This window comes from Argentina anserina, chromosome 6, assembly GCF_933775445.1.
Source record: "Argentina anserina chromosome 6, drPotAnse1.1, whole genome shotgun sequence".
NCBI lineage: Eukaryota > Viridiplantae > Streptophyta > Magnoliopsida > Rosales > Rosaceae > Argentina > Argentina anserina.
In genome coordinates this window covers 12730331-12744615 of record NC_065877.1, presented here as the reverse complement: position 1 = coordinate 12744615, position 14285 = coordinate 12730331, and the positions used below count along the sequence as shown (strand labels likewise).

Genomic DNA, 14285 nt, shown 5'->3' with positions numbered 1-14285 from the left:
TAATTCATGTATACCTGAAGCGAGCTGCTTTCTAGTTTTCGTAGCTTCGAAGTGGATGGAAATTAATGAAGGATTCTTATGAAAATTCTTCTGTGATTCCATTTGGATGACTACGTACTCCACTCCAAACGTTTATACTAGTTAGAGAATAAACCAACAATGTATATCAGACCAATGAGGTCGACAGAGGCCAACTATATATGTATAACAAGAAAACGTTCTGACATGCATGTTATTCGCAAGACTATGAATCGGAATCACCGATTATGTTGTGGCACAGGTACCATAACATTATTTCGATTATATATACATATTAGATTCCTACAACTGGAATTCTACAACGTTAAGTTGTGAAACGCTAATGCATGACACAAATACTGCCTTTTGGAACTTGAAAACAGGTATAGACAGGAAAAGTAGTTGAACGTACTAGTCAGCAGCAGATGGAGCACCTGATCAGACCATTTTCATTACACTCTGCACATTTAACATGCAGTTCATCCTTCTCATGATCACCGTCTGCAAACACCTTTCGACTTCCATTGCAATTGAAGCACACAACAAAACGCATGTTGGCACAGCGGCTACATGGCGAATTAGACAGGTCTAGTGGGATTCCTCCGAAGAGCTTCTTCAGCTTCCCTTGCTCATGAAGCACTACTACTTCATCAGTTCCTCCGATGTACCTCCCCTTGATGAAAAGCCTTGGAGGGATCACTTTACTATCGAACATCTTCCACAACTCTTCCCTGAACTCCATGTGCATCGAAACGTCCCTCTCTTGTACCGCTACCTTGAAACTTTCTAGCAGAAACCGGATTGCCTTGCAGTCCTCATATGTTTTCCTGATGCCTGTCAAGCTTGTCAAGTAAAGAACGACGCAATCGCCTCCCCCCGGTGGACATTTCTCTTCGAAATCTAATAAACATGGAAGGTCTTGTTCATCGTCTGTTTCTTCCTCAAAATCCAAAAAAGGTGGTGTAACACTCTCATTGTCGCAAATATTGAACCCCAATTCTCTATCTTCAGCCCTGAGTACTTCCTTAACTACAAGCTCGGCGGAGAAACTTTGATTCTTCCTAATGGGGATTTTTTCTCTGGGGCTTAGCTGAAAAACCAGGCCATGCCTCAAAGAACTAATTGTTGGGATGGACTTCAATGTCTTGAGAAGTTTTCCCCTCATTCCTCTCATGTCTCAATTTGTTTAGATAATGCAATGCGGCATGTGATCACCTTGACATAATAGAGTTGAAGGAGAGAAAAGGAAGTGGAGTATGTTTTCAAGTGAAAATGACTACTGAGGAGATTGGAGGTCCATAGTTTGATGACATTTTCCTTTTGGTTTCCAGTGGTTCAAAAGCAAACACTGGAGAGAAAGAAACCGATTGTTGAATGCTTTTTAGAATTTTAGGTAGGGACTGAACTGTCTAAGACATTTTACCAAATGCTAATCATGGTTTAAGAGTGAAATGTCTGAACTCCCCCTTCATGATTAGGGCAGGAGGATATCAACCCTAGGTAGCAGAATGTAATATGGTAATGGTAAGTCTTACAGGACAAGAGCTCATTCCGGGGAGACAAGGGCGGTGTCATATTGACCATAATTGAGTCTAGTGAGCAAAAGCTCCTTTCCATTTCCTCTTTAATCAGTTGGAAGGAACCCTCGAGATAACAACTAAGGTCGACTAAAGTGACTGAAGCATTTGGTACCTGCAACGATCATGCACCTGATCTCAATACCCTACAAAAAATTGTGTGATTTTTAGCAGTAAGCAGTTGGCTTATCTTAAAGAAGATGGTGCAAAACAACTACTAACCTGTTAGCATTTTATGGAAGTGTTTGGCATTGCTATGTACTCTTGAGCATCATTTTCAATGAAAAATTAGTATAGAACCACCCCACAGTCACACACCATGTCGAGTGTGGAGTCCTTTGTAGCACAGGGGGCTATGACTTTGTGGTTATGGATTAATGGTGGATATATGGGTGACCTTTTGTGGTGGTGGAACCTATAGAACTATAGAAGGCATTATCATGAAGCTCACCCAGTAGTGAATGATGGGCCACCGTGTCTTATATGCAGTTTTAGGGTATCATATCACATTGGAAGCACAAATTTTCTCAACGAGGCAATCCTAAAGACTTGATTCTGAGTTTCGAACGGATCCAAGATAGAATGACTGCAATCACTGTTGTGTTCTAGGTAGAAGTCATCATTTAGGTTGTAACGACCGGTGGTTGCTAACATTGCAAAGTCCTGGGATTGACACATGATCTTGCAATTGTTAGTTTGTACAGATACAAATTGCAAAGCAGTGGATTTGTCTAAATGACGATGCAAGCTGCACATCAATCACCCGGCAAATTGTTGTTGACGCTTATGTTCCTAATGATTTCAACTTAGATGCGTCGCATATCATTTCTATTCATTGAGAGGCTTTTAACTTCCCTAATTTGTTCTTTCATGAAAGATGACACATATAATACCCGATGCATGTCATGATGTCATCCTTGTGGCAGGGGTCATGTTACTCACTATTCTTCTCTTCCAATTTTATACGAGGTCTCAATGGATGACAGCCAGTTCAACCCTCTTCTTTAAAGTGGGAATTGCTGAGACCCACGTGGAAAAATATTTCATGGCCAGTTATGCCATACTCGAACCAGATATCAGCAAAGTAACTTAGTTCACACATGTATATCATCTCTATACACAACTCTCTGTTCACCCTTTTACTCTCTAATCTTCATGATCTTTTCAGAAATCTCAATAACAACGGGTTCACTATGTTTAGTCTTCATTCAGTTGAACCAGGGGCTCTTTACAATGAGGATCATGTTGTTAAAGATTAGTTGAGGATCTATTTGATTCACTAATTTTTCGATCTCATATTTAGATCTTTCTCATTTAATTTATAGATATATACGAGTAGATTATCCATGTAAAATTTCATTAAAATTGATAATCGTTAAGACATTCAATATAGTTTACTCATTATAAACTTAAACGGTTCGTGTTTGACAGTTTTGATTCGTTTATTAATTTGACATACTTTAATACCTTAATGATCACTAAATTTGCTGAAATATTGTATATATAATCTACTCATATATACATAATATCTAAACGGTTGAGATGAAAAAATGTGATTGCAAAATAAATCTAATTAATAATTAATTAGAAAGTATTCAACTAGTCATTAATAAGATGATCCTTATTAGATAATCTCACCGTTGAACCAACGATCCGCTATGTTCCTACTTTCCACAAATCAGTTTGTTATATATATATATATATATATATATATATATATATATCCAGCGTGAAACTTCACTCTGAAATTACAGATTGAAGTTTCAATTTTAGCACACTTTTCGGTCAAATTTTTTCACCATAAGCAATTCAATATTTAAGTATGTTATTCAAGATCATCTCTACAAAATTTCATTCAATTCAGACATCATTAAGGTATTGAAATTAGATTACATCAATGAATGAATTAAAACTGTTCAACATGAACCGTTCGTGTAAATCTCAATTTAAAAAACTCAAACCATTGTCAAATTAAATGGAACTTTATAGACATAATATTGAATAACATACCTTAATGATATATATATAGAGACTATATATATATATATATATATATATATATATATATATATATATTCTTCCACGCTTCCACCAAACACCTTGTCTACAAATCACTAGGTTTCTAAGATAAAAAATGAGTCGAGCAGCGCTTCACTACGTATAATCCAGCAATCACACGTACATTATCACAAGTAAATTTAGTCAGAAAGATGAAATGACCAGACACATCGCATATTCAAGGTTCGGTTCCATTGAGTTTTAGTTTTCATAGTCTCAACAAGTAAATGGAGTAATTACAATATACACATCACAAAATACTGCAAAGTATTAACATGAAACAGATGGCCATAAAGACCATTCTTCTTAAATGCTACGAAGTACAGTTTTGATAGATGTACCAAACAACCAACATCTGAAGCGCTTAACTATCAGCCACAGATGATGCAAACCCAATGTCAAAATCAAAGGCTATGCATGTCAGCTCATTCTTGTTTGCATCATACATCTTCATTTTTAGAGAGTACGAACCCTGCATATGAGCTTAGTCAGAACAGGAAGACATGGTAGAGGAGAAGATGCAAAGAAGTAAGATGATGGTATAGCAATTTGATGTCAGGTTGGTGACTGTGATGTTTTAAGATGGAGGACATTATGACACTAACAATGATGATAGGTGCAGAGTTATTTCAAAAGCAGGGAAACCATATCAAACATAAATCAGTTCAATTTGATTTGTCGAGAAAGACTGATGTGCTGATACATTCAACAATTTTACATTGGGCTTTTTTTACTAGTCTTATGCAATTGATATTGTAATGCATCCAGGTCATTTTTCATTATAAAAGTCCCTAACAAAAGCAGTTGTATGCCTGCATTCTATTATAAGCTTAAAATGCATTCTTTAGTCAATAACTCTAAGTAACCAAGATCCAATTTTAAACAGAGGTAACCAAAACAATGGAGCAAGGACATATAATGGCCAAATAGCAGGATATATTTTAAAGCAGTTGGATTTCTTTAGGCACCTGGATTAAACTAACAAATTGTTATACAGGATGTCATATTTAGTAAAAGAAAGCACTTAATATGTAAAGGCTGAGGAGGCATAAGAACAAAAGACAGAAGATCTATTTAACTTTATCTAATAGTTGTTATAAACTACCATGTTCATAATCTGCAGGCAAGATCACCTGCAGTCCTGCACTTTCTATTGGTCTAGATGGCGACACTGACTATTAAACTCAAAGGCTTGTTCACTTGCATGTCAGTAGCTAAACATATGCATAAAATAACTTCAAAGCTTAAGTGCATGAACATTAAGGACGTACAGGCGGAGTATATCCCGGCAATTCTTGCGAGTGGGCAACCATGAAATCGCCGACTGAAACAGGGCAAGATGTTTCCGAGCAAAGATCATGATTCTCACTGTGGATGTGCCACCCGAAGTATGACACGTCAATCACCAATTTCCCTCCGGTAATCGATTCACCTGTTAGCCCATATGCACAAGACTAGTCAAAAGTAAACTCCACGACATCATCCAAGTTTCTTCCTATTAATTCATAACACTTATCAATCGAATCAATAACGAAATCAAAGCTCAAAAATAGAACCTGTAGTTGCAGCAATGTTGAAGCTGGCAGGCTTGCCCCTGGCGATAGGATAAGGATTGATGTCGAGTCCAGTGACCTTGACAGCATATTCAGCTTTCTTATCTGAACATAGAGCAGAAATTCACCATAGCTTCGTAAACCGAAGATCCACACAACTATTAAATTCAACAAACTGCAGTCCACAAAACGATTCTAACAGAGCAAAAAACTCATAATTCAATAAATAAAGCTTCACAGCTATAAACCTAATCCAATCGATTCTTCACAATCTGAATCGAATTCCACAGCATAGAATTTATTTGATTAAAGTAGCCGAAAACTGATGATCATAATTGAAAGCTCAATCCATAAGCAAGGAATCTCACTAAAATCATACTGAGTTCAAAAACAAAATTGAAAGATGAAGAAAAAAATAGAGAGAGACGAACCGCAGTAGCTGACGTCCTTGCTAACGGCGTGAGTGAGAGGTAGAAGGACGCAGAAGGAGACAAGGAGAGCGGCGATGAGTTTGAACTGAGCCATAGCTTCACCGATTTCTGCGTGTGATTCAGAGAGTATAAAAAAGGCAGTGGAAATTTAGGGTTCGAGAAATTGTGGAAGAACAAGGAAGGAAGGTATCTAAGAATTGAAAAAAGGAGGACAAGTCTAAAGAAGACGGAAGACTGGTCAGTATTATTGGTATTTGATTTATTTAATAAATTGGTTGGGAGACAGAGAACGTTAGGTGGAAGCAACACGAAGACTTTCTCTGCTTTTAGATTTCTTCGCTGTCACCTACTCGTTTATAACCTTTTCACAGTGAGAGACATCGGTTTGGGTCGGTTTTAGGTTCAAACTGAATTCAAACTATTTTAAACTATTTCAAACCGATCACCGAATTTGAATAGATCGGACTGAATATTTCGATTTAACCGAATTTTCGGTTCTGATCGGTTCGGTTTCGGTCCACACCGGAATACAAAATGTTTTTATAACTTACAAGAGGTAGGATTCGATCTCCCAACCTCTTAAGTGCGTTGTACCACCCAAACCACTACAACAAACATATATTTAGTGAATATTTTATGTATAATGTGTATATATTTAGATCAAACAAATATATGAAATAAATTATTAAAATGCCAAAACTAATATTCGAACCCATAACCAAATATATATCAAACTTGCGCTTTACCACTGCGCTAGAAGACATTTTTAGATGTATTTTGTTTACTAATAGTATATATCTAGTCTTTTTTAATAATTAATTTAAATTCGGTTGGTTCGGTTTTTAAGTGGTCGGTTCAACCACCTAAACCATATCCAAACCGTTTTAACCGGTATTGGTTCGGTTTCGCCATTCGCCAAACTATATTACTTCCGTTCGGTTATCCAAACCATATTTTCGGTTCGGTTCGGTCGGTTTTCCTTGTTAAATCTATTTTATGCCCACCCCTTCCGAGACTAGTTAGTTGTTACTTGTGTACGAGCAAGAGAGAAAAACCCAGTCTTAGAGTTTCGATGGTGGTTTATATAATGTTGTTTTGGTATCGGAAAACTCAATGATTTGTGTCTTAGAATTAGAATGATATTAGTCATTCAGGCTTCATGGCTCTGATTTGGTACACCTCATTACCTTATTTCTATTGACAGGGATGGCGACGTCTTTGTAAGCGAGCATTGTTGCTTTTATGACCAGTGGCGGATCTAAGGTCTTAAAGTTAGGTGAGCGGAAAAAAAATTCATCAAGCATAATGAAAACCCTTGAGAAGGTAAAAAAAAAATATTTTTACATATTATTCATCAATAATTCGAAAGAAATATAAGAATCGGAAATATATAAAAGTTATTAAGAACTCTTACATAAAATACTCTATCTGCATTGCGCTCTACGTTCTCCAATATACTCAAAATGATCAATCACTGCCTCTGCGTCAATACCGTCTACATATTTCCTTTCAATATGAAGCAGCATACAACGTGAAAGGTATCTATCTTCTATATTGTTTCTCAGCCTAGTCTTTATAATTTTCATGGCTGAAAATGCACATTCCGTAGTAGCAGTGGAAATAGGAAGTGTCAAAGTCATATGTGAGAAGAGAAGTGAGGAGCCATGCTTGAGAAGAGTTTGAGCGGAACACATGCATGTTTGGTTTAATTGTGATGTCTGCATAGTTACATCACTCTTTGTTAATTAAGGTTGATTGGGCTAGGCTCAGGTTAGTTGTTTAATAGGGTTATTATTGGTCAAAATCTGTTTTTTGCCTGATAGATATGCTAGATTAAGCCAAACCTCCAAAATTTTGTCCCAGCAACTGCAGGGAGAGCCGTAGCTTAGATCCGCCTATGTTTATGATTGTGGTTGTAGAGCTTTCAACCTATATTAGTGAGTTGTCGGTAGGGGTGGGCATGAAAAACGGAAATCCCGATCCCATCCCGAAATTCATAGGGACGGGACGAAGGTCTAAAAACGTTCGTCCCGTCCTGTTTCATAATAGTGGGATGAGACGTGAGACGAATAATTTATATCCCGCTTCGTCCCATCCCGTCCCACCTTTAATGAAAACTTAAAAATTCTTATATATTTTTATCAAAATGAAACTAATTTATATTCTTAATAACTCCAAAATTATATCAACTCAAATAATAATGATAAATTATAATATTTTGAACATAATATGCATTTGTTTTTGTTAAAATTTCATTATTGAATGTTACTTTGTTATGAAAAAAATAAAAATATAGGTTTTTATTTAACTTCATAAGAATGTGAGATTTGTCCCGTTCTGTCCCGATCATGTCCCGTCCCAACCGGGATTGATCACAAGTGGGATGCATTCTTAAAAACTCTCGTCCCGTCCCGATTCAAAAGAGTGGGACGGGACGTGGGATAAGCCCCGTCCCGTCCCGTCCCATCCCGTGCCCACCCCTAGTTATCGGTTTTCTCTTCCTCTATCTAGTTTGATCCCATGTATTTGCTTCTTCTCGGCGTTTTTTGCACATCTTGTAATTGCATTAGTCCATTGATTAATAAATTTATTTATTTATTTATTTTAAAAGTGAGAAGAATCAAATTTACACCGGACTAATTATATTGTATACATTATGTGGCATTTATAATTCATACATGTTACTTCATCGATCACGTCCAAGTACAAATGATCCCATTCTTGTCAGCAGAAGCTAGAGGTAACCCATGACCACTCCATGAGCAGCAGAGGACAGAATTCGTGTGCTCCTTCAGGGTGCTCACAATGTCGGGTTTTGCTATAGACCAAATATACACATCACCGTCAGCAGATCCAGCTCCGACGTATTGATCATCTGGACTCATACATGATCTGCTCCAGTTCGATGCTACTCTGACTCCGGTAGCTCTAAATGTCCCGCAAACTTCTAGGGTTCTTATATCGAAGAGGTGGTGCACGTTGTCCCTCCCGCTAGTCAGTACCATGTTGCCGTTTCGTGACAAAGTTATAGATGTTACTGCACTCGAGTGTGCGGCTACTTCATTTAGCAGCTTCCCTTTCTCAATATCCCAAAGCCGGAGATTTCCGTCCAGATGGCCAGAGCAAATCGTCTGCCCGTCGATGCTGAAAGAGAGAGCATTGCAGTGTTTGAGGTGGATGATTGTGTTAGTGCAGTAGCCTTTTTGCAAATCCCAAATCTTTATGGTACGATCATAAGCTGCACTCACAATGTGTCGACTTGAGAACTTGTTGACATCAACTGCAGTCACTTTATCTGTGTGACCGGTGAGAGTATGACGAACCCTTCCCGAGTTAGCATCCCACACATATAATTTGTTCGAACTAGTTGCTGCTATGATAGATCTATTATCGTGGGTAATGGCAAGATCAAGAACAGAACCAATGCAGCCATGGAGTGTATTAGCTAAAGCCCCTGTAGTTGTATCCCACTTTTTAATCGTCCCATCTTGTCCTCCGGAGATCAACTTACCTGAATTGTACTCGAATAATATGGAAGAACATCCGCCATCGTGGGCATTGATCCTGTTCTTGCATGTCGACGGATTGGTCGACTCCACAAAGAAGTCAGCACCTTGTACACTTTGCCGGACGACACCATCTACTTGCTGCCTGGCAAGTCTTTGCAAATCGCTGGCCCTGATCCGCTCAAGCATTTCTTCATATAACGCATTTGCCTCATTTAGGCGTTCGGCATTCTTCATCTTCTCCAACATCCAGCGGTCGATTAACTCCTTAGTTTCAGCTTCGGCATTCTTAGCCCTAACAGACATTTCTTCCAGCTGCGCTCGTATTTCATTGTTCTCACTCATAACCAACTCTAGAGCTTCAATCTTGGTCTCTAACTCCGCCTTTGACTGCGAGCACTCGTCCCTCTTCTTTGTCAGCTCGTTCAGCTGTTCCGCAATGGCTGCTTCTTTCTCCTCAAGTAAAGCTTTCCAAGACCTAGACTCTGCTACTTCCACCACAAGCTGCTCCGAAAGCCGAGACTGAGCCTTATAGCACTGCTGAAGCTCCAGCTCCAAAGTCTCTGCCTTGTCCTTCCACTCTGATCCGTGATGAGAAATCGGATTGGCGAGAGCCATGTACGCTGGAGCATGAGCACCTTCTTCAAGCAAGTGCCGCTTCCGCAGAGCCTTCAGCGCGTGCCTAATCGCTCTCCTAGCTACCTCATCATGCGACATATTTGATTCCGGTCGGATAGAATCGCCGGAGCTATGGTTCCAGCAGGAGGAAGCAATCATGTCCGGGGACAATTCGGGAACGTGAACACGTACGGTGGTGACCGGAAATTTTATTTTGCTGGGAAATTGTGTCTTTGCGTATCTAGTTGGGAATTAAAGAGAGGATTGAATTGGAATGGGATTGAGGGAGAAGGAGATTATGCTAGGGGTTATACTCAAACCTATAGAGAATACTTTGGACGCGGAGTTTGGAAATAAATTGATTTTGAGGAGCAGAGTGGTCCAAAATCTCCTAACCCAAGACGACCAGTATTATATTTCCTTCTCCTAAATGGAAAATAATTACTTTGTGATCAGGTAATAACCATCTAAAAATCCTAGACTAGGATTCCAATTCATATTTCATATTACGACTAGGATTCCTATACTTTTTAAAGAAAATAAAAAGATTAGGATTCCTATTCCAATTAAAACTAGGAATCCTAGATAGCCACTTGAGTATAAAAAGGTTTGTTGGGTACTACTCGGTCTTAAGTATCCTTCTTGACGAAAACAATTTCAATTCTTGCTTTATTCTTCTGATCATCGATTCGATTACTCTCATGGCCACCAGCGGGAACAAGAACATAAATGCCAAATTGGTGCTTCTTGGGGAAGCCGGAGCTGGAAAGTCTAGTTTAGCGTTGCGCTATGTTAAAGGACAGTTTATTGAATATCAGGATTCCACAATTGGTGCGGCCTTCTTCTGTCAAACAGTGGCTGTAAATGACGCGACTGTAAAATTTGAGATTTGGGATACAGCCGGTCAAGAGAGGTACAAAGCATTGGCACCAATGTATTATAGGGGAGCTGCAGCTGCAATAATAGTGTATGATTTAACTAATCAAGCCTCATTTGAGCAAGCGAAAGAATGGGTGCGAGAACTGCAATCACGAGCAGACAATATATATATGGTCATGGCACTAGCTGGAAATAAAGCAGATCTAGTAGAAGCAAGGAAGGTGACAGCAGAGGAAGGACAAGCATATGCTCAGGAGAATGGCCTTTTCTTCTTTGAAACCTCAGCCAAGACTGGGGAAAATGTCAATAAAATTTTCTATGAGATAGCAGAGGGAATACCCCGAGTGCAGCTTGCGCAGAAGCCGGCAAGAATGGTTCTGATGGATAGACCTGCTGAAAGGGCAGCAAGTTTACCTTGTTGCTCTTAGAGATTGTACTTTTGGTCATTACCTGCTCATTATCTCCACTATAGCGCTTTTGCTTGCGCAACTCATAGTGAAGATTAATGTAGCTTCTGAGTTTCTCATATATGTATACATTTATTTATATTTGTATATGCAGTTTTCTTAGACACCTTGCTTCACAGAAGAAAAAAAGGTTAAGTAAACTAGTATGCACAAAAGAAAGTAAATATAGTCATTCATGACTTAATTCACGCTTGGATTCCTCATTTCAATTAAAAGTTTGAGACTTACGCGATATGAAGATATAGTTTCTTTTCTGGATGTTTTCTTTTTCTTTCGGAAGAAATATAGTCATATAGACAAATATCTCTGATATATACATTATTAGATGATAGTAGTGGGAGTAGAATTCTGGTGCAATATATATTTTAGGGTTGAGATTGGGATTGTTATGGTGGGCTCGACAATGAATTCAAGTCTGTGATCAAGAATGTCATTGTGCAAGCCGTGTTTCTGGTTGACCAGAAAAAACAACTACAGAAGGTCTGTTACACAGACATTTGACAGACAAGTGAGACAACAAATGTGTTATGTTGCTATTGATTACTACACGTTTGATATCCATAGCCAATGGCATGACAGACAATACTGTTTTTGTTTTATTTTTGTTTGAATGAATATTGTGCTTCAATATTGAAAGTGGTCTACAAATATAGACTTTAATTAAGTTTGAGAAGGTTTCAGATGTTATTGAGCTCTGCCATCAGCGATTTGGTTCTATTAGAACTTGAAAGCTAGCAGGGGATAGTAATATGGGAGACATAGAGACTTCAAATTGGTCTGATATTCCAAGAGCATAATTAAGGAATAGCATTCAGAACAATGCATCTACAATTTGTTGTACGCTGAGGCACATCTAGTTATACCAGTAATGATCTTGGTTTTAGAAGACAAGAAATAGTGTGGAATGGAAAATTATCGTCATTAGTTCACATACGTGCAGTCAAGCATGTATGGAGTTTTGGGGCAGGGGTACACGGAGGAGGGATGGGGTGCTTCTCTTTTGATCATGAAGTTTAGTCTTCTATACTCTAGTGGAGTTTGCAATAATGAAAGAGGTTTGGAGAATTTGCAGACTATACTTGAATGAATTTACACGCTTATCAACTAATTACCTTCATTGTGAGCTAATAAACTTGTGCGCGAAAGCATTATGTCTTATAAATTGATTTAGTCCCTTACGTAGTAGAAACATCACATGTAGAAAGTAGAGATAGTTCTTTGATGCTTCTTAAGTTGACAACGAACTACATAACTGGATGTATTATGATGAGAGAGATGGGGGATGAAGGTGATGGATTGGAGCATAGAGCTCGGTCAACTTCTTAAATACTGTACATAAGCTTTAAAGAAAACATGTAGGACTTGGAAAATGCTAAAACAAGTACTTATGCAATTTGGTGTTCTTGTTTCGCAGAAAATTAAATTCATGTTTTTCCAAACTTGATCAAGAGGGAGATGCAAAAAGAATTACAATGACATCTATATATCGTGTTCTTTGTGTACTTGTAGACCCTTGATATTGATGAGGTGCTTCACGACCACGGAGTACTACATATGTCGGAAAGTTGAATCTCTACTAAAATAGGACCATGTTCTGAGCCTTATCAGAAAGGTCATTGCATCTTGGAGAAATGTTCCAAAATAACCAGGCCCTTTAGTTTTCCCTCAGAAGCATTCTTTAGTAGGCTTGTACAACAGTAACCTGCATCTCTGCAAATGACTCACCTTTCAGCTTCTTATACAACTTTAGGCTCGTCAAGCTTTTTAAGTTTATGGTACAATTTGTTCTGATGTAAAATTGAGTTACATTTTTGACTCACAGCTGGCTCTTGTAGGCTTATTAAAAGACATCAAAATTTCTGGGTGATATTATATAAGACTAAGCTCATTATGTTCATGGAGTGGTTTGGTTAAGGCTTACTACTATATTCCTCGTATTTGTCTGGACTAATCGATCTAGATCAGTTTTCCGTTCTCTTGATTCCGTTCTCTTACTACTATATCATGTTTTTCCAAATCCATGGTTAACAAAAACTGGCTTAATCTCTGCAGAGGCGTCAGACTTTGGGACTGGTTGCTGTTCCGGCCACATGAAACCATACATTGTTTAATGATTCATTAATCCCAAAATTATTCTGAACTCTTGAAATCAGATCTCAAACTGCATAAAAGAATATAATTAAGAATTTCACTATGGAAAAGTTCCATCAATAGTTGGAAACTCTATTTCTGTGTACATATGATGCAAGAAGACCCCAAAATAAAATCTACGATGCAAAATCACTTCTTCAATCAGTCTCTTCTGCTTGCCAATGGCACCACCTCAGCTAGAGGCGTCGACAAGGGCGTCGGAAGCGGAGATGTTCTGCATACCGGACAGGTAGGATGAAGCCTCAACCATGGATCAACACACTTTTGATGAAAGAGATGTTCACAGTCTGGAAGTAACCGGAGTGTATCGGTGGCCTTGTAATCTGCTAAACATATAGAGCAGCAGGAAGCAGTGGAGTCTGTCTTCTGTAGCTTGGCCTCGGAGTAGAGCATCTTGGGGTAGCTCTTGATAGTGTTGTCATCGAGTCCTATATCTACAACAAAGCTCTGCAGGTCAGGAGGGTCGAGCGCGCTGACCCTCCGCGTTGCAGGGTGCGCCGGTGGGGGAGTTCTGGTGCAGAAGTAGGAAGCAAGGGTGATGGTCGTGATGAGAAGAAGGAGGCCAACTGATAGACCAATGCCGTAGCCGAATCCTCCAATGTTGTTCGAGCCAAGAAAACCAGTCGTGTCACTCGTGTTGTTCATGATGATCAAGCAAGCGAAACAGGGGGAAGAAGAAGAAGAATGGAGAAGGAAGACAATGCATATGAATATGATACAAGAAGTGGTTTATTGGTTTGGTCAGCCATTGAAACAGTGACAAAAGAATTGGTTATTTGGGGAATCCAATTAAGTTTTATAAAGTCAACGACGTCATGAGGTGAGCTGGATTGAGAAAGAAAGGGAGAGGCTAGGGAGTAATATATTGGAGGAGTTATAAACTTATAATCAAGGGAGGGTTGCATTTGAGACAAAGTAAAGGGAGAGAGAACTCAGGAGGGAGAGGTGAAAGAGAGGCATGCATTTACATGTGAATACGTTAAAAACTTTTTCTTTACGTTTGGATCATGTTCTGAGATAACTAATT

At 38.7% G+C, this 14285-nt stretch overlaps 5 protein-coding genes across 5 annotated transcripts; 1 reads left to right on the top strand and 4 right to left on the bottom strand.

Annotated features, from left to right (window-relative positions):
• Window positions 1-220: 220 nt before the first annotated feature.
• LOC126800189 (uncharacterized protein At5g39865) lies at window positions 221-1298 on the bottom strand. The gene has a single exon (XM_050527503.1). The coding sequence runs from the start codon at window positions 1190-1192 to the stop codon at window positions 434-436; it is 759 nt and encodes a 252-aa protein (XP_050383460.1). The 5' UTR covers window positions 1193-1298; the 3' UTR covers window positions 221-433.
• Window positions 1299-3828: 2530 nt separating this feature from the next.
• LOC126800196 (uncharacterized) lies at window positions 3829-5864 on the bottom strand. Its single transcript, XM_050527511.1, has 4 exons — window positions 5638-5864; window positions 5210-5311; window positions 4925-5085; window positions 3829-4125 (listed from the first exon to the last, which is right to left on the bottom strand). The coding sequence occupies exons 1-4, from the start codon at window positions 5729-5731 to the stop codon at window positions 4018-4020; spliced, it is 465 nt and encodes a 154-aa protein (XP_050383468.1). The 5' UTR covers window positions 5732-5864; the 3' UTR covers window positions 3829-4017.
• A 2466-nt stretch (window positions 5865-8330) lies between these two features.
• Window positions 8331-9860, bottom strand: LOC126800178 (autophagy-related protein 16-like). The gene has a single exon (XM_050527487.1). The coding sequence runs from the start codon at window positions 9858-9860 to the stop codon at window positions 8331-8333; it is 1530 nt and encodes a 509-aa protein (XP_050383444.1).
• Window positions 9861-10462: 602 nt separating this feature from the next.
• LOC126800191 (ras-related protein RABF2b-like) lies at window positions 10463-11068 on the top strand. The gene has a single exon (XM_050527505.1). The coding sequence runs from the start codon at window positions 10463-10465 to the stop codon at window positions 11066-11068; it is 606 nt and encodes a 201-aa protein (XP_050383462.1).
• Window positions 11069-13281: 2213 nt separating this feature from the next.
• On the bottom strand, window positions 13282-14020 carry LOC126800195 (RING-H2 finger protein ATL70-like). Its single transcript, XM_050527510.1, has one exon. The coding sequence runs from the start codon at window positions 13901-13903 to the stop codon at window positions 13400-13402; it is 504 nt and encodes a 167-aa protein (XP_050383467.1). The 5' UTR covers window positions 13904-14020; the 3' UTR covers window positions 13282-13399.
• Window positions 14021-14285: the final 265 nt, after the last annotated feature.